The sequence below is a fragment of the Opisthorchis viverrini genome (genome assembly GCF_000715545.1).
Source record: "Opisthorchis viverrini unplaced genomic scaffold opera_v5_8, whole genome shotgun sequence".
Lineage (NCBI taxonomy): Eukaryota > Metazoa > Platyhelminthes > Trematoda > Opisthorchiida > Opisthorchiidae > Opisthorchis > Opisthorchis viverrini.
The window spans coordinates 3895191-3916330 of record NW_008751664.1 but is presented as its reverse complement, the minus strand read 5'-3'; the positions used below and the strand labels follow the sequence as shown (position 1 = coordinate 3916330).

Here is a 21140-nt window from a genome sequence, read left to right as displayed (position 1 = left end):
TACGTTAAAGATTTCATGTGACTCAATTGCAGATTTCCTCGTAGTACTTGAGTGGTGTGAGATACAATGACACAGGCATGCTTGGGTGGGTCAGTATGATGTGACCTTGGGCGTGCTGAAGCTAATATAGTGATTGCATTCTCACATCACACTCGGGGTTAGCTAAACCAAGACCACACACAATTCCTGTTTTCAATAGCACTTTTACAGATCCAAGAAAAAACTGTATCTTCATTTATTTTAATTATTCATTAGTTTCCTAATATTGACATAAAGTAACGATCTACGGATGTTTGGCGGAATTCCAATATCATCAAATAAAACTTAGCAAAAAAGCAAAGGAAATTGCGGCCTGATGAAATTCACTTGGCTTCTGAGTGTTGTGCATGGTTGAAAGTGCTGTATATCCACAAATAGGTTATGGTAGCTTAAGTAGCGTGTATGATCGATGGTTTGTTTTCTGAGGTGGGCAGTTCACTTGCCCTCAAATCACCCAGCTCAGAGAACAAACCAGCGGCCATTTGTATCAAATCGTTTGGTAGCACAAAATACCAAGGTTCGAAAATTTCCCAGGCCATGAAAATCAACTGACGTGCTGCTTTCAATGGAAAACAAAAACCTATCTCTTGAAATGACCAAGCAGAGGCACTTGGGAATGTTTTGGCTGTGACAAAAGCTTGAATACCTCTTCCTTCACTAACTCATTCAATTTTTGTAATAAGGAACACCTGACTATGTGCCCTTGATTTCTCAGACACGCAGTCAATTTTTTCGTAGTGAAGCTATCGTTCTCAGTACGTTGTTATCCACACAATCGTTTCTTTAGATAACCAAAATGTATGAACACCAGTCAAGTAATTACTTCATCGAGTTTGAAGCTTTGATGTCTCCTCTTTTGCCACGCGAAACCATAGTAGATAGAACCCGCGTACTCTAGGCACATGGTTTATAGCTGATGAACCGAACAAGGCTTATATGTTGATGCTTTTTCCAAGAACTCGTAAAAATACGTGAAGTGTGCATATCAGGCGGTAATTTATAAGGTTCGGAGGCCACTGGCCTGCAGGCGAATAAAATTTGCATGTAATTTGACTTCACTGGACAGTGCTTCCTGACTTGATCAATAAGCTGCTATTCATGACATCAGTTCAAGCACATGCGTAGATAACGAAAAATTTACTGTAGATGATTGTGTTTTTACCTGTCACAGTCTATAGTGGTCCTTGTTCTGGGTATGGAAAGTTACAACAGAAGATACCTGATCAAGATGGCCGAGACATGCCACTGTGACTTACGTTTCCGCTGGACCATAGCTCACTCAACTTGACCGAAACAAAGCTCCGTGCAAGTTTTTTCGTGGGATATATATACATATATGTGAATTTGAGGTTTGCTCTAAAAGCCTGTAGAAATTGGTGGATGGTGTCAGTGTCTTGATGTAAAAGAACTAACTTAGTGTCCAATCATCGGAGTTCCCAATTCTTGATTTAAATTACCAAACCCTGATAAGATATTTAAATATTGGATGAGTCTATTAGCTACTGATCAGCTGCTGATAGTCAGTGAACTGACTGGGCACCATTCCCTCTAATGGTGAGGTAACGTCAAACCTTGGGAACAGGTGAAAAGGATCAATTCAGACACTGCCTAGCGAACTTCACTTCTGACACGGCTAATCTTGCGGATGGGAGAACTCCGTTCAATCGCTCAGACCTAATGACAAAGCAATTTCAAATTGACAAAATTCAAAAACCTTTGAGGTGAACAACCAGGTCTACACCAGATTTTCCCTGTGTTTTCAAGATGAATGATATTTGAAGAAGTGCACATCAGTGTGGACTTGTTGGTGGCTTGAACAGTGATTCAGTAAGACATGATTAAAACTGTAAGTTGACTTTGATGATGTGCGCCACTTGTCGATGAATCAAGTCTAATGATTCAGCACAGAAGAGCCAAACCACAATAGTTGAAGTATCCGCTTCAAAAGCCAGCATGCACGTCACAAAAACTCACGTAGTTCATAACCTTGTTGGGAAGGTTTGCGGCTTCATCTTCATTCAAGGAGCCTGAAATATTAGACGGACTTATGAAACCATTATGGCAGGAAATTGAGGAAGGACATGACATTAGTATCAATTATCAAAGATTATTAGGTTTAAAACTCTATTTTACTTCATGATATAATTACCGTTTCGCAAATTTCACTGTTTTACTGAGGCGAGCGGAAGACTATCACCAATAAAGTAGAATAGCACGTTATTTTGCTCCTACGCAGGCAAAACAACGTCTGGTGCGATAGCCCAGTTGTGTGACATTTTTTAACTGGCTGGTTCGGAAGTTAGAAGGAACAAAATTTCTGACATACGAAAACATTTCACGGGAGTGGACAAAAACAAAGGATTTGTTAGGGATAAATTTGAACCACTGATCTATTTCAGAAATCTTAATTCACATCTACTAAAATTTCGTGGTAGATATGTCACTGGTCAGAGTATTTTTTGTGCTCGTTCTCAGAGCCAAAAATACCGCCGTTGTCAAGTAAATTGGGTTAGGAAATCAGTAAGTATGAACGTGAAAGAGGTGGGTATTTGAGAACTGTTGAAGCAGATCAAGGCGCAAATGAGGTAAACTAAAAGACAGTCCTTTAACGAACTAAAAGCAATGACAGATCCAAAAATCAGACATGCGGCAAATCAGCGTAGCTCCAAGTATGCGTTGCAGCACCTTCCGCTGTCGCTGATTTGGTATAACAGTTGTCCGATAATCTAGGAGTATCAAGTTTGAGCCTCTTCTAAGAACACTGTCCCTCCTTCCGCACTGTTAGTATGGCCGGCATTCGAAACATAGATTTACATATATGTCTATATATATATATATATATATATATATATATATATATAAATAACCATGCGCCACAAGCACGTTGCGTGCTAAGCACTTGCGATTGGTCATCTGTTGAATCAGTCGGAAGCAGTCGCCGGACCAAATCTGAATTCCGCGGCGCTCGATGATCACCCAGTAGTTGTTCTAACCTTGTGTGAAATGTTATGCTCTCACGGTCAGTAAAGTGATTGTTAATGCGAAACCACTAAAATATGACAAGAAACTAAAATTTCGTGTCACAGTGAGCAGTGAAAGCATTGCAGTAAAGTTTCTTTAAGTGAGGTTCGGGGGCTGGTCTTCCGGAAAAGGGTGTCAAGAAAATTACTGCGTTAGAGTGAAAGAAAAGTTGTCGGAAGGTGTTAACTTGTGTTAAATGGCCCTTCAGTTGGTCTTCGCGTGCCCATGTTGTGTGGTGAATGCTCCGAAGTCATATAACTAGCGAAGTGTGAAGACGAGAAATCAACCTTGGTTGGCGGAAGTGTTAACGAGGCAGAGAATTGATTCACAGGACATAATTTACAATGAAATCACGACTCGAAGGAAGAGGCTTTCGCCCGTGACAAATAGCCTCATAATGACGACCCGTTGGATAAGGTTTGCTACTAACATGTTATAAAAACTGAAGCGAGGAGATGATCTACAGATTAGGATTATATTTGTTTGAGAGTTGAAATCAAAACATATTAGAAGTCCACCCACGGCCCCTTAATTAGGGCACTCAAAATTCACTTCTTCTCTCTGCCGTTTGAGACAAACAGTGAAAATTATATTTCGTCATTATGTCACCAGGACATAATTTACAATGAAATCACGACTCGAAGGAAGAGGCTTTCGCCCGTGACAAATAGCCTCATAATGACGACCCGTTGGATAAGGTTTGCTACTAACATGTTATAAAAACTGAAGCGAGGAGATGATCTACAGATTAGGATTATATTTGTTTGAGAGTTGAAATCAAAACATATTAGAAATCCACGGTGGACCCCTTAAATAGGGCACTCAAAATTCACTTCTACTCTCTGCCGTTTGAGACAAACAGTGAAAATAATATTTCGTCATTATGTCACTATGTTAATATGATGCCTAATAGTGCTGCAATCTCATACGGACAAAAACCCATTTGAAATGTGTAAGGCAGTATAAAGAGGCCTCTGCGTAGAATAGACAGTATTGGACTCAATAAAGCTTTGGAAGGAAGGAATTTCAGAAAAATGAGCGGGAAAGTTCGCTTAAACTTTTGCTTAACTTGATACAAAGTGCTTAAACAAGCGGGAACATGAAAAACTGAACCTTTTTCTCCCGAATAGATTTTCCATCCCAACTATTAGTGTCGTGCTAACTGTAAAGTGTTACCTATGACTCGTTAGTGCCTGATTCCGCCAATAAATGGTAAGCCTAGTGAGTGGTTTCGCCGGAAATTTCCTACTACCTTAGGCAATTCCAATAATTACTGGTCAACCTGTTCTGTGTAGTGAGACACATTTAACATGAACAGTTTGCTGCACAAACTTTATTACCGGATTTGGGCCTTTTATGTTATAATGAAGAGATTTCCATAAATTAATTTTTAGTAGGTGATGGATCATTGAATTCGTACGGCAATATTGCTTGCAAGTTATCCATTGGCCGTACTTTCCTCTTTGATGGTCAAATGATCTCTCCTAAGTCAACTTTCTTGTGCAAGTAGAGACTCACCAAAAAAGCTCATAAATTCGCGTCGAACAGGTCGTTTCGGATTGGAAACCAGTGGACTACCCCGGCTGCAACAAATCTTAGGATCGTATTCAACGGGGATTCCATGTCCTTTTATTCCATCATCGCCAGTTAAGCTTAGTTGTTCCAAACGGACAACTCGATTGAGGGCAACTGAGAGCTGTAGGGATGAACAAAACAACACGCTTAAAGTTCCTGACAGAAGTCGAATTTCGCACTGGGAGGTCGCTAAGACAAGTCGACAGATACACTTGTCGAAGCACATCTACATGCTATCAATGCATGTGGTCGTTTTGAAAAAGAAAATGAAACGGTGCATTCAGCGCTCCGTTAACTTTCAAACGCTAATCAAATCATAATAGTTAGTCCACGTACTTAACGGGTGCTGTGTTACCTTGTGGTTGTGTTCCTTCTGAGGTTTTCGTTAAGCAGCTTATTTAGGTAGATACCAGACGATTTGGCATTGCCGATTTATTATGGTGCAGGAAAATTCAGTAAAGCCGTCATCCATGTGTTTGGCCACACAGAGCTGACTGCAAGCAAAACGTCGGTGTGCTTTTCAACGTACACGATTCGGCCTTTCAAGTGAAGGAAAGACTGCGCTTCAAGGTTGCCTTAACGCATTCATTAAATTGATTACAATATATTGCATGCATGAATAGCAATAGACGCCTGGGTGGTTCACAATCATGCTTAATCAGGCGTGAGACTGATCGCCGGCCATTCAGTAAGAGAGTGGTCTCAGAAATTACACAAAAGAGCGTGTATCAATATTTGCGGACAGTATTTGGATAAAAATGTCAGCAACAACGCTGGTATTATGATACTGTTTTATTCCACTGGCTAAATGAAAAATAGTAGTGGCATGGCTTTTTCTCCGTTTCCGTATCGAGGCTACTCCACGACTAATCTCTCCTGTGCTCGTTTATTTTAGAATTCAATAGACATGCTCTGTCTGAATGCAGAAGTGGAAGAATCAAATCAAAAGCACAACGCCACCGACAGATACAACCGTAATTGTAAAAGAAAAATGAAGAGCTAAATTGCCTAGGTCAACTTTTTTATGCCATAATGAACCAGCAGACAAGCATCTTAAATGTGTTTTCGACAAAGAAGCGCGTTAAAAAAATGCTTCCTTCGTGAGGGTCTGGTGAAAATTCCGCCACCCTGAATGATCAGTGAAAAGCTAAATTGTCTCGACTCTGCTCTCAGAAATGTCAATCGGTCATGCGTGCGCATTACTTTTAGTCGCTTCGTTTAAGAGACCCTGTATAAATGTGCTGGCCTGTAAGTACGATATTTTAAGGGAATTCATTTATCACTTACTCTTACTTAAACGAAATATCTCGAGAAACTGCATGCTACCATATCTCAGGCAGTAGTACGCAAAGGTTTAGCGGAAAATACGAAACGCATGTTACGTACTCCTCAATCATTCATACTCCAAATATGCAAACAAAGAACATCCATAAAAGAATAAATAGCTACTCTCCAGCTCTGTGTTGAGTGCTGGTCAATACATTCAACAATGTGTCACTTGTTGAAGGAGTTTATACAATAATTCTAAATTTTGATAAGGTTATTGCGCATTTGACATTACAAATGAGCCAAAGTATTGCAGAGCAAGTTCATTTACTAGTCGAGAGGTATGTATCATTCCCCACGCTGTCGAACAAGATCCGGATCTTACATCCAATGTCACACTTCACCTTCCTCTACTAAAACATCGTAATGTTTCAACCGAACAGATCTCTAATGGATATATGCATATACAGAGCTAAACACTCCCATAGATTGCATCTGCAAGAATTACGTTTCCAAACTTCCAGAAAAATCTGCTCCGAGAATTTCACCTTTTTATCAGTTCCTTCCAACCATTCCGTCCATAATACGCTCTATGAACGGAAGCACTCATTTGCATTTCGCAAGTGTCCGTCGCAGGATATCACTCTCGAAAAGTACAAAAGCGAACATCAGATCTGGGATCTCGTATCATGCCTTACAGGGAAATCTGGATATCCGTTTAATGGGTCTTTCGCTTCCTTGCAGAGAACCGACGAAGCTTTTCACACAGTATTTTTAAAGTTCACTGCCCTATAACGCAGCATGTAATACAGCTAGTTACCTATTGTGTATCTATGTGGCGTTGAGAGCATTTAACCTACTGATGAAAAAAAAATCGGTCAGACTGTGGTATGTTTTGATATAATGTCTCATTCTGATTATCTACCGTGTTATGTTGTTTTAAGTTATGGACTTCCGCTGAATTACCCAAATCTGCTCTAGCTGCATAAATATTGCTTGTGTCCCATCACCATGGAAGCATCAGAAAACAGATTTGTCAGGCGTACGTCACCCCTCACCCAGTTTCCATCGAAATTCGTAATTTTTTTAATGAGATTATAGCCATAAATACACGGCTGAAACGGGTGATGTGTTCTAATTTCGGTTTCACTCCAGTTCGATGCGGTAAAGTAATTCAAACTCATCCAAAACCAATCTGACCAATTCATGACCAATCAAGTTTTAGTGAAGGTCTAGGATAATTCCCAGTGTTTTTCATCGACACCTCTATCTGTTAATTGTAGCTCAGGATAGCTACAAATTGCGATATTGGAAACGTATTGCATTCTTCATGACTGATTGACAGTTTTATTAGGACATCCGGAAAAATACTAGAAAACAACGCAGAATTGTCTTATGATGAGAAATCGATCACGAACTTATTCTTCATCTTTGTGTTCTTTTATGTTTTCTACAAGAAACTATTATTTCGACACACGATTATTCACCCATGCGGTTCAAAGTCCCAAGAACCCGTAGAGTGATGATGAAGCTACCACAGCCAATCAAGTTTGATCCTTTGATGCCGGGGTCAACTAGTCGCTAAACATGTTCAGGCAAATTAAATTGCACCTTGCATGAACGCCTTTGAAATTCCGGGGACAACGTCATGTCATCCAAAGTGCCATTTAGTCGTGTTCGCTGCCCATGTAGTAGGAAAAAATGGTAGTTAATTCCTTACTGAAAGTCCACCCACTGGCCGGGAGTAAATTGTTGGGCGGAATTCCACAAGGATCTCCTCTTACCGCTCGCGGCCGAGAAGCCTAGCTCGCGCAACAGTGGTCAAAAGCTCGACCGGCATCAAGCCAAGATCTGATTAGTCGAAAGTCTGCACTCAACTGTCAGTCAAGACCCAGAGTTGGCCAAATGCCGGTTGCCAATGGCGCATCCAGAAGGTGTCAAATTTCCAGGAAGTTGTCACCGCGCACACTATATATCGGAAGCACTGTACAGTTGTTCGTAACTTGGTTTGTGGGCGTTAATATAACTTGTTCAACTTTGGTGATTGTTTTGACGTGAGAGCTAATTTGGGAGGCTCAGACCGAGAACTAGGTTAAGGAATATACCGCTACCACATATACATCCATTCCAAGTTACATTTATAAGAACATCGTGGCAAGAAACGAATGTCGACTCCTGATCTAAGCATGATGAGGAGTCTTTATCAACGAAACGAAAAAAAGTCGGAAGAGAGAATATCTCGTAATATTTTCCACACATTGCAACAACGCGTTTAATGTACGGGGGCAGAATTACCATTGTAAAGCTAATCATTCTAAGGGAAGTGTGTTTTTAAGTGTGTGCAACTTGAATGGTTTAGGAGTGATCTTCGAGTTTTGACAATTCTCAAGATCACTTGGCCTTTCTTACTAAACATAAGTGAACTGGATGCCGTTTTGCCATCGGACTACTTCCTACCGATCAACATCAGCAATTCACCAAAAGAATGTTATCTGACCAGTTTAGCTTGCAATCCTCAGTAAAAGGCTGCTAGGAATAACGCCATGTTGATGTCAGCGTAAACGCTATCAGCACGTTGCATGAGAAAAGGCATTCGTTTATGAAATCCTTTAGAAATCGCCTGTTTAAGCCATATGTTCGCTGGTTGAAAGAGCCCTAATGAACCCACAGTAAATTGGACGATGCATCTAGTGTTCCACCCTGTGCTTATTCCCGCCAAAAATTTCCACTTTGAATGAAACATCCGTTTGGCCCCTATTAGTGTAGCAGAAGTACCAAGAAGTTATTTGTTTTTCCACGCGTTGACTGAGTTTTCTACACGCTGGTCATATCAAACCCCATTCTGTGGCGCAAAAACTGAGAGACCTTATAAAGTGCTGCTTTCTTCCAAGAAGTATGGGAAACCAGGATCCCAGAAAAAAGATGTAGTTGTGACTTTGAAATGGCAGACTACTTATTTGTACAATGGCATGCAATGGGGTCCAACAGTGAGTCTTTGGTGTGCGTCACTACATGTACAAAGCGTCCGATAAGATCAAAACTTACCCAACCACAAATCCAGCTTGGTATGATTAAACCAGCTGGTTTCGGCATGAAAATTAACAAAAAAACAGATGTTTACCTGTTGCCTCAGAACTTGAGCCTTCTGAATTGCAGAACGAGGAAGTCTATCAGCAATCATCTGGAGTTATGAGCATGAAGACGGAAAGGAATAACAATGCACGTTAAATTTTGTCAGACAGGCTAATCTATTTGTCAAATGACAAGAAGATCACTATAACTGGCTTAAATTAAACAAGAGCACTTTACTAAATTTTGGCAGCAATAAATAAACGAATTTTGCTAAAGTCAACAGAAGATGGAAGTGAACTTCACAATAACCAAGACGTCACCACGGCTGTCCACAGATGCTTGCAGTTACAAACATGAATATGATCTAGTAATAAAGGATTCTGATGATCGTGGTATTTTTATCTACATTGACGGACAGATGTCAGTAGACAGAGAACGTAGAATTAATCCACAGCGGTTTCTGCAAACCTACAGAAAGGCTGAACGACACGAGCGCCTTTGGTCCTAGTGGAACTTACATTATTCCTGTAGGCCGACAACACCACGCGTCCGCCGGCTGATATACACAACTGGTGGAATTCAGTAATTGAATATGGCTCTAACTAAATTGTGATCATTTACGTCATCGGATCGCACATTTAAAGTCGAGGGCAATAAGCTGGATAATTATTGGTCTGCTTGGGGAACCAGATAATTACTAGGTCATAGATTGGACCGTGCATCTTAGAAAAGGTTTCACCAAATTCAGCGTATCCCAGTTAATGACCTAGTAATTGTCAGCTTTCATCAAGAATGCACTGAGTCGTCGGATCACTGTCTGAATTACTCAGAAGCTGGTTGAAGTCTGTGAAATACACTGAAATGCTCGTTGCAGACTAACGTGATTTTGTCGGGAGACTCACCTAGAACCCAGCTAAATCTCTAGTTTATGATGTTCTCAGGCATCATCAGGACGCATCATGATTCCGTTGGTACATGTATACATGTAATACACTACTCATAAGTTTTCTGAAACTCTGAGAAAGCCCACGACTAGTCCGTTATTTTAATCTATTTTCTCTCAGCATGAACAACCTAAAACGCAACCACATTTGCACTTGCTTTGCGAGCAACTGACCACGGCTGAGTGGAAATATCCGAGAGGAAAACTACTCCTGCCTTTTGCTTCTACACTAAACGGACAAACCTAGGTGGGGCAATACCATTACTAACAATGACCAGACTTCTTCCTAATTTTGGAGGAAACGACAAACAGATACTTTTGATTTTCTGAATCACTTCGGTGGTTATAATACACTTTTCATTCCAACCATATTGTAAACATATGGGGCGTTTCAAGAATAGCCAGTTAAAAAAGACATGTATTTCGGAAGTGATAGAGGTCTTATATGCGCATATTTTCACCAGAGAGGAGAATTCATTCCACAATCGTAACCACACTAGGAATAATTTAGAGTGATGGGAGTATGGAATCTGGCGGACTAAGGGAGTTATAATTTTTCTGGGCTCTTTCGGTGACTCCTCATAAGCGGAATTTCTGACAATTCAAATATTTAGTTAAAACTTGGAGTAGGACATTTCCCATAAAATAAATCATTCCCAATAAATTCCTACAAAAAGCTTAACATTAAGGTAATCAGCAAACCCACTATTAGAATAGCGTCTTGTACCTTGAGTAACCACTAAGTGTTGCTGCTTGAAAGTAAATTCATCTCATTTGTCTTTGAAAAACCAGTGTGCTATAATTCATGTATATCACTGCGTACGTGAAATCGTATTTGTGAGTACCCTTCTCATCCCATCAATATTATTTGTTTACATCCTAATATCGTCACTCTGGTTCGGAATTCTAAAGGCAAACTGCAATCACATGTATGCGACCGGTCAAATTAGTCAGCAAATCGCGGTATCATTGTTCACACACTTTTAATCCACATAGTTCCATCACTGTAAGGTTCCCAAATAATACATTTTAAAAAAGTTATCTTCATTCCTGAGGAATTTTTACACACGCGCACACAAAACGCCACATATGAAGAGACTTGGTGGTATAGGACACAACGTTTTGTATCAAGGAAGACGAACATTATCAGTGAAAACGATTGTGTATACCTCCATTTTTCCTATACTCGTTACTTATCTGCCATTTCATGCAGAATCAGTACAGTTTGTTCGTACCGTACAAGTTTCACTTTTAACTGAACCGGGATTCCTTTTCTAATGTGTCACTTTGGTTTGAGGAAACGAACCCATGACAACAAACCATACAGTGACTATAACAGTTGCATTTTACTCCCAGTCTGTTAAAACTTAATTTTTGAGACCGACAAACGCCCGTATGTCATAGGTGTGCCTCTGGAAAGAAAAGAGTTTACAGTACATTTTCTAACCTGATATAGAAGTGCGAAGACAACAGAACAACTGTCCACAGAGTGAAAGCTGATCGGTTCTTAATATTCGGAGGAAGTTTTTTTAAGATCTTGTTGCTAGAAAGTTTGAACAAATTGTCGTTCACTAACCAAGTGCTCAGATCGCAGTGTAGTTTGGGCATCGGTAAAAACAGTTTGCAGTTTTTAAAACTGCATAATGGGATTTATAGACAACAGGGCTAACATTCACATATGCTTTATAGGGTGGAGGCTATTGTAAGTTTGGTTTTGAGAAGTCGCGTTTTAGCTTGCCCAGTTAAATAATAACTACGCTAACCAGAGCGATACTTGCGGAAAAATTTGAGCCAAAATCCAGTAGCGCTAGTACGGAGTAGTAGTACACTTGCAAACGCACATATGCTTACAGCTGCCACTGAAGTTGACACAGCCTTACAAAATGTGACCTACTGCTCAAAAATAGGCTTCAGACAAATAATCGGTGTAGCACACCTGAGAACACGCTCAGGTGGTGGAGGGCTGCTAAAAGGTACTCTGAAAGATTGATTAATTGCCCAGGGCTCCACTACTTGTGCACTTGTCTTGCTTGCAAATGTCCCATGAGCTATGTGGGGCGAAAGATACGATACGTGTCTGGGGAAATCAAGGGACAACTATCCAATTGTAGAAAAACTGGACCAGCCGGACACTTGACAAGTGCCAGTGCCGGCCGTCTGCGCGATACAGGCTATCTGCTCAATCCGATTGAGTCAATTATTGCAATCTGTTGAACACTTAAACATCGGTCAAAGCCTATTCGCCAACGAATGCTCTAAGCAGCTGAAATGATCGTCATTCGGTTACGTACTTATTACTTTGAGGACAAGAGAGACGTGCAAATACTTGGACGTTGCCTTGACCCACAAACAGACTCGATGATAAGTGAACATTGTCTTTGTACGAATAGTACAGCAACTCTGCAGATTCCCTTACTTATGACTGCATTTGTCCGAAGAGACGCAACTAAAAACGGTCATTCGCAACCCAGTGTACATCCAAATTTATTTACTCCTAAATGAGTACGTTTACATTGAATATACTTGCTAGTCGTTACTGTGTGAAAATATCTCGTAGCTGTCAAATATGAATCAAGTACAAAGCAGTCCCGCTCATAATCATTTTAGCATCTCTATGATAACTAATGAAACCTTTTGGCTAAGGCTGAAAATTGACAGCAGTTGATACACGCATCACGCAACCAGGTACTCACAATAAACTGCGCGTTTTTTTCTTTGAAAGACGCCGGTGTGTTGAGATAGAAGGAAACCACTGAAATAGAAAGCAAAATTTAGGATGGTTGTTGTTCTATGCACTGCAAAGAGCATATCATTTCAAACAGCCCGTCGCTGGCAGAATGGGTTTCGGTATCAAAATAGTCACCCAACCGAACAGGCTTTCCTTGGTTGATTGTCCCAGAATTACTTTCGTGGAGTATATTCAACAGTTAACTACCTGAATAAATTGAGTTAAAAATAATTCATTATTAAATACCTGTCAGCTGCTCACTTTTCATCTGGATATGAAAATAGCCAATAAGCTTCCAGAATTCAGGCCCGCAGTCCATTAATTATATGAATGACTAGTCTCAGAGCGATTGATCAAAATATACTGATACAATTTCCAGAACTGAATTCACGCGAAGGACAGAATATTATTATTTTAGTTTTTCTGTAAAACAAGCTCACGTGAGCACTTGGAGCTATCATCTTTGTGAATTTATAACCCGGGGAAAATACCGTGCGTTTACTAGCAAAATTATGAACATAATGAATGGAAACAGAAACCCATTGTATTATCCATTACGCTGACATATTTATTCTGTCTGTTTATTCTGTCTCTATTTGTAACCGCCGCTCCACTGTTGTGTTTGGTGCGTGCATATGAACTGACGTTTGTTTGTCCTTAACACTTTACACATCTGGCCTTGAGGCCGTCCAGCCATTGGTGGTCGACTTAGTGCAGGTATAACCGTCTCAAGTGGGAACCTGTTTGCTCATTTGGTCCGTACTTTTGTAGTCCGAGTGGTCCATTTGTTTTGAACGAGTATCTGCTGTCCAGGTTTGTATAATTTGTGGATTTGTGTCTTTCACTAATGGTACCGTATGGAAACCCAGTTCCGACTTCGTTTTGCCATCCCAGAGGTTCTGATATTCCGCGTCACTGTTTCCCTTTTTCATCCAACCCCCTCAAGGTTCAAACAAAGGAGAAGTATACCTATATATGGCTGAATTTTAATCGCATACTATGTTTTAACTGGTTATGATTTTGGTAAACAAAAATTTTGCTAAAGACGAAAATAAATTCGCTTTATTTTACCGCATTGAAAGTTTGAGTAGATACGTCAATCAGGGCACGCAACATTTACTTGACCGTTCTACGTAGAGTTACGCAACCACTCTACTTTACTGGTTGTACATTGAAATTTTGATGTATATTTCCTGGAAGCTTAGTGGTTTTCATAGCATAATGGTGGGACAGTGACACAGCTGTACCCCATAGAAGTCACGAAGTGACCTCAAATAATGGTAAGAGGCTTGAAAGACGGGCACATAGATGTCTGAAAACGCACTTACAGTGTTGGATTCCGGGATTGGTGATATCCAGTTGCCTTGACCCAATTTTCTCCGTCATTGCCTCGATCACATGTTCCGCAAACTCCGCCGAGAGCTCTTTTATCGTTATGTCACCATTCTTGGCGTTTCTTATAGTGAAGATCAGAAAGAAAGCAAAGATTACTACCCGGGCACCCTTTCCCTGTGCCATCAAATGGGCCTGTCTAACAGTTACTTGTCCAGTAGAATTTGTATGTTTTTTATTCAGAATGTTTGCGTCCATAGTGTGATAGTCACACCAATATCTCACCATATACTGCGAGTTTCAGTTACCTAGTTCTGATTAACATTGCATATGGTGACACCATATTCTCAGTTGACAAATTTAACCATTTTGATTAAAATTCACAATTCAGTGTCGATTTTGCACTGCTTCAGGATGGTTAGAGAAGGGCCTTTCGGAAATCCTAGCCAATTTTTGACCAGACTAGCATTAACTTGCGCATAAGACAAGACCCTAGTTTTTTCTCGAGTCTTCATAATTTGTTGCACAAATCGATTTCATTTATATATGTTGATATAACGCAACCAATTTTCAGCTTGCAACCATCAACATGAATCACCTAGTGTAGTTTTAACACACTAATCCCACATAATCCTCTATTTTAATTAAGCAATAGTTAGTAGGGTGCGTGTCTGTGGCCGTAAAAAGCAAGCCAATATGAATTCCCTTCTCAACCGTATCAGCGATGCTTTCGTTCTAAGGAGAGTCATTAGAACAAATGTCTGTTTTTAGCCTTTGGAGCTAACTTCCATCCCATGTACGTTACCAAATACTCTTTCACAGACGTCGCCGTGTTTAAATGACGTTGTGGCTTGTTTGCTCACACGAAAATTTAGTATCGCTAAGCTGGTAACTATACTGAGACGTTTATTAAACCTTTGCAACCATGGAAAGCTGTGAAAACAAATAAAAGCGAGAATTAATTGGTTCATATATGGTCATTTTTGATCTTTGATTTCAGTGCGGATGAACTATATCAGCAGCCGAATTATCCAGCCATTATTGTTATCTCAACATCGCAAACGGCAGATTCAGCTGAGTTCTAGGTGAGTCTCCAGCAAAACCACATTTGTTTGCTAATGAGTGTATTTCGCTAAAAGGTACCTGTATGTTGGTGCACAGGACGGTTGTGTCTTGATTCCCACATCGGACAGTGGGTAACAGTGCATTGTTTACCAGTGAGTCTTCTGTTTATCTTCTCCTTTGCCAGTGATGCGTGATAACCGAAAAAGAACCATCCACTAATCTTGCTTCAATGAACTGCAGTTGTATGTTGCCCGTCCCAAGCAAGTCTTATGTTCATCTCTCTGATGTTTGCAGCTGTTTGATTTTTAAGACTGTGTTATGCATCCTGTCCTCTTCACCACGCTTGGACTGATGTTTTTCTGCAATCTAACCTGGTCTGTTTACGCAAACTTCGCCGCAAGCTTCCTGTAGGGTGATATACTTCTTGTTTTAAGCTCGAAAATACACCATTTTGGAGAAATCCAGATTTCAGACTCAGCAGATACGACACTCGATTAGTTCTGGAAGAGAACAGTTAGTTCTATCACCACTCCCTCTTTGCTTGACAAACTTCAGACCTAGTCCCTTTGCTGAGTTATACAATTTGCATTTTTTCACTCACAAACACTGGGGAAATTGCTCTACTTGGATAACCGCGACTTTTCTCGTTCCTCAAACTAACGACAGTACCACATACCTTTGCACTTTATACGATCCCCACAGTCATTCTCCCAAAATTCCTGGTCCAATACTTCAGTTCCCTTAATTAGATTTATCGATTCGTGATACAGTGTCAGAATTGCACATTAGGCTTTCCATCTTTTATGGGTTTCAACGTTTTGGGAATAATTTCGGTTATAAATCTGCTTCCTGTTTTGTAATTTTTCGCTTACGATTCACCTAGTTGTTCTCTAACACTTCTTTAGCACAACCCGATGGCCTTAGCTTCTTTGAATTCATATTAGAAAAAGGTGACTGTGTCCCTCAACTCAAAGGCTTTTTGAATTTTCGCACAGATGTAGCCATAAATAAATGAAGTCAATTTCAGAAATTTTACCACAGAAGTAATAACAAGCTTTCTCATTTCTTTGAACTATAAAACCCAAAATGCGAGTAGAAATATGGGTAAATTATTCATACCCAAGATGAACAAGATGACATCTTCCCAAACAAATCCGTCCAATGCTGCTAGCTTGCACTTAACTACCAGATCGCCGTGCATTCACTCGGGACAAGATACAGAACTGAACTCTTCCCTTCACCTCTCCATTCATGGCCACATCATGACGTGGTCGAACACAGAGTGAAATTCCTTGGAGCATTATTGATCAGTCGACTCAGGTCAGTACTCTGAATTCAGAATAACTTCATTTTTATGGCGAGACTGCTAAGGTTTTATTACTTGTTCTCATTACGTTTTAGTTGCATCCGGATGTTTCCATTATCCATGCAGTCTGTCTCATTTTACTTTTTTAGGAGTACTGCGGGGGAGTAAATTCTACAGAACGAAATCATCCCGCATCACCACTGTGCCGACTGGCTTACTTAGACACTCATAGCAGCTCAAAGCCTGAAACTACTTACCGAATTTCTCGTAGAACAACTTCGATTGGACAATCTATTGCAGATTTTTGTTGGTGACAGAATACCAACTCCGCAGCTCTCTACAAAAGAAACAGTGTTATGAATAGGTGAATTGTTCATCAACGATCAACTACTCTGATCCTACGGCATTGACACGATAAAAGTCTCGTTATCACTTTATGAGACGTTACGTGAAACCTCCTGAATCACAAGTCTGGGTCACACAAGTTCAAATTACGTGCACATGGATAAAGGAGTACGAATTTTGGAATGCAGTTTGTCGTTAAATTCTCTACACAAGTCCCCCCGTCTGAACACTCTTTGAAATGTGTGCAACACTGAAAAATGAAGACTTTCAATCTGCATTTTTGTTTGCTATGCCACATTCCTTATAGAACGGTGGATGAGTAATGGTAAAATTCTACCCTTCCCCTAACTAGCCGCCATCCACCACCTGAACCCAAACCCTGGATGTGTCCTGGGTTTGTCTGTGTGGTTCCGGAGAGGGAAACTACCGCTGCCACCTGACTCCTTAACAAGTGAAGCTTTCTGGACACCGAAGAACAGGATCAGCTAGGGTTTCATTTGACAGTCCTGTAATCAGTTGACGTTTGGTGTGTCTCTGGTTTACCAATCTCCAAATCTTTTAGAAGGCAGTGGCGATTCATGGTTGCGGACAGCATGTTGAGTGTTCATGTGGCACTGAATAACACGAAATTTCGTTACGCGTTGCAATTATTCTTTACTGTGAGGTCAAAAAAATCAGGGGACTAAGGACACTCATAAGGTACCTAAAATCAAGCGAAAGGCATACACAAGTCCTTGCGGAGAGCATCTCGATCCATGTGGTCAAGACCAACATCGGTAAGTTCAAAGAGCAATGGGAAACAGTGTGAACCTTAATGGGAGTGAAGATTGCAGTAGATACTAACGGCATCATTTAAATATATGGTTAAGGTCGTCCTATAGTTTTATCAAAAACGTCTTCCTCGCTCTGTTTGTTATGTACGATATATCCGTTATTTCAGCTGCCGAATATTTGTAGGTATTTTTGTGAGCAAAGCTCTGCAAGTAGTTAGTAACTTCTGCAGGCCTTTAAAGATCACTTGTAAAGACGCATTTTAACCAAATAGAAGTTATTATTTCGGTTATTTAGACACTACTAGAAAGAGTGTAGTNTAGTATAAACAATTGTCAACGAATTGTTTTAAAGACCTGGTTCTGTTAGACCGAAAACCGAGTTGACACCACTTCCCAGCTGGAAGCGCAAAATTTACTAGTTCTCCATACAGTTGAACAACGTAAAAATCTCCGGAGAAGGGGGCCCTATTACCGGAAAGTGTATTATTTCTCCAAAACTGATCATTTACATTGGAATTAACGAGTGGTACATGAAACTCAGAAAGGGAAGAACAAAGTTCTATCTGCAATTCTGAAGCTGTCATCCTGATCGCAGTTGTATGCTAAATTTGAACTCAGATTGTACATGAGACCTCTCATTCAAAGTCTCTGAACTGGTTATGATCTGAATGGTTGGACATCCCAGCACCTCTAAGAGAGGTCCAATAAAGTGCTTTCTTGGTGATGAGCGAGTAAACCAGTTTACATAATTTTTCTCTCTCATTTTTAGCCGTATTTTTTCCAAAGAGGCGCCTCCAAGTACAACTGTTCACACGCTGGTTTGTAGAAATTTATTTCCGTGATGAATCCAACGCAGCTCCTTAAATCCTACCTTGTGATTTCAAAAATATTCCCTACCTTTAAATCAATGGTGTTGATAAACTAAGTACAAGTTTGTGCCTCGGAAACGTTTGAGAAATCTGGTTTTCGTTGACCAACGTCACAGTGTGGTGAATGATTTATTATGATTGCGACAAATTTCGGACAAGGCATTGGGTTGCAAAATAGCGAAGTAATGCGCAAACTTGGGAACTTTGAAAAGTAGTTTCCTAGGGCAAATACAGGAGTCCGGTAATCGAAGTGCTTCTCATCCTACGCCAAATAATCTAGAACTCTTCTTAGAAAAAACACGTTGTTTGACCCTAACCAAACTGTAGCTTGCCAGCAGCTTTCGAAGAACGTCCGAAATAGAAGTATGTTTGTTGGCAGTCTTATCGAACAGTAAACGGAGGCGATGTATAACTGTTTTGCGCCCGCCGATTGTCGAGTGCAAAGAGTTAAGTACGACTGTCATTTAGAGACCAATGAGTTGTATCCCAATATGTAAATCAATACACCGGTTTTACGCTTGCAAAAGAATATCTTACTATCTAGATATATTCATATGGTGGTCCCGCATTAGTCGTTTTAGCCCAAAATTCGGGCATGAGTTATTACGTAATACGTTTCTGTGTCAGATGCTAAAATTTGTTCTTCTAAAACTGTATTTTAGAATATTTGGCAACTCAGCTTGTAGTTGGCTACGACAAAAATGAATATTTATTAAATAGCAAATGACTGATTGTTTTAAATACAGAAGATTAAAGGACAGCGCGTAAAGTTGTAATATTAACACAAACAACTCTGAAGGTATTATGGATCCGACACCTACGAAATTATAAGACTGCTTGGTGAGTGAATCGACTTACGCATGCAGGAAAAAATACTTTTGCTGCATTCTTCACTTGCAGATGTAGATCGCTTTTTGATATCAAGGAGCCCAGCAGTAGGGATACTTCGTTTATCTAAAAGCATACAAATTATTCATGTGTGAATACTTTTGCAGTAAAGCACCAAAGTGAAATACGGCTAATTACAGGATTTCAAGCATTTGGAATTTGCCACAAGTACTGTGATTACGCATGAGATATGCTGGGCTTGACATTTATTTCTACTGTAAACCAAGGCAACTGGACCACTAAGCTAACCCCTTCGGCTTACAATGTGTAATTGTGAAGAATATGCTAACAAAAACTAATGATAGCTGAACCTGCCTTGAGGCAAAGATTATAGGCAAAATAGCATTCCGTCCTTAGGATTGATTGTGCCTTAATTATTCATATGTCAAAAGCAAAGATCTAAGCAAATACAAGGATGTAGTTAGTTACTCTGTGTGCACTACTCAGGAAGCCATTAGCTTTAAGCTATCCATAAATGTGTGTAGCCGGTCTATTATTTCTCATCAGTACGTGAATTAATCTCAGATACTTCCACTGTGTGGCATTCACTTAAAGCACCTCGATTATCTCGGGCGAATCATACACGTTTCACCGGAAGATCGCCTTCATTCTGGCGTTCAGGAGGAAGACTAAGCCAAGAAGTCAAAGCAAGATACTGTAAACCTTGGAGAAGAAAATCCTTCGCTGTAGTTATCTCTTGAAATGAAAGTCTAAGGAGAATGGTGCTTATCAGATTTCCCGTGGTGTTCCAGTAAAAGTCAGGTAGAACCACTTAGCTGCATAATCATGGCCCCGGTTTGCGACTGATTTTATCGCAACCAGTACAATTAATAATATTACCATGACAACGCCATGATCTATCGTACGAAGATAACTACTTACAGCAAAGAGGATAGGAGGACTATCAGTTACATGGGTAGGTACTCTGAATATTTTTGTAGACAGTGAAATGTTGACCGGATCCGGAAAATTTTACTCATCCCTCCAATTCAACAGCTAAATCTAGAAAGGTATGTATAATAAGATGTGTATCTTTAACAGAATACGTACGACATGGGAATAACTTTCACGATTTCATTTTATTGTGCTTATTAGTGCGGTGTCAGTTAACTCTAGCTTATGAGTTATCGAATCCAGGACACGCATATTGTGTTACACAAACCTATCCGTTCGACCACTCAATCCTTTAAATAAGTGCTCAAGCCTTATTATGTGAGATAAGTTATAAAGACCTCACAAGTAAATTTTTCGCACAAGATTTGTTGGAAGACTTCGTCTGCCACACTTTATTTGATAAGCCATCAAGACCTATGTGATAAAGCTCTCATATATATTCTCATTGATCATAAGACAGCATTTTGGCTTGTCAGGTAGATTGTTTCATCCGTGGATACTTGCCATCAACCATCTGAGAGGTTGCACTCTGGATGCAAAAGTATACTAGCCTGTATTACTTATTTTCATCAGGTCTAGGAAGTTGCTTAACAGCTAGTTTGAAAATTCACAACTCCCTTTGAATATTTTTACCAACAAGAAAAAGTTTACTGTAAAAAATGCTCGCAATGAAGCATCGAAGCATTCAGCGTTTCACTCTGAATGCGGCTCTCCAGTAGAGTGCAGAAGGACTACCTGATGCTCGCTTTCGGTCTGCGTCCTACTGATCAACTGAAATAAGACAACTATCCTCAGGAATCCAGAGTTTACCGCTGCTAATTACTCTATTTCCAAATATTCTCTCCCACCAAATAACTACCCCGATTCATACTATCAGAAATCATACTAATTCAAATTAAACCAGTGTACTTGTGACGAAGTGTCCAAGAAAATTGCATGTTTCCATGCAAGAAAGTGTCTAATAACAAGCTTGCCGGCTAAGGCGCAACCTTTATCATCATCATTACCAGCTGTAATAACCGCG

At 40.1% G+C, this 21140-nt stretch overlaps 1 protein-coding gene across 1 annotated transcript in view; it reads right to left on the bottom strand.

Annotated features, from left to right (window-relative positions):
• T265_00833 (hypothetical protein) overlaps positions 1–21140 on the bottom strand; it is a gene marked incomplete at both ends in the record, with an annotated part of 76043 nt that overhangs the window by 47993 nt on the left and 6910 nt on the right. The window contains 6 exons of the mRNA XM_009164705.1: positions 2014–2066; positions 4579–4756; positions 9023–9082; positions 12610–12668; positions 13973–14100; positions 16605–16684. Coding sequence (XP_009162969.1) covers positions 2014–2066; positions 4579–4756; positions 9023–9082; positions 12610–12668; positions 13973–14100; positions 16605–16684 — 558 coding nt within the window. The remainder of the gene's footprint in view (positions 1–2013; positions 2067–4578; positions 4757–9022; positions 9083–12609; positions 12669–13972; positions 14101–16604; positions 16685–21140) is intronic.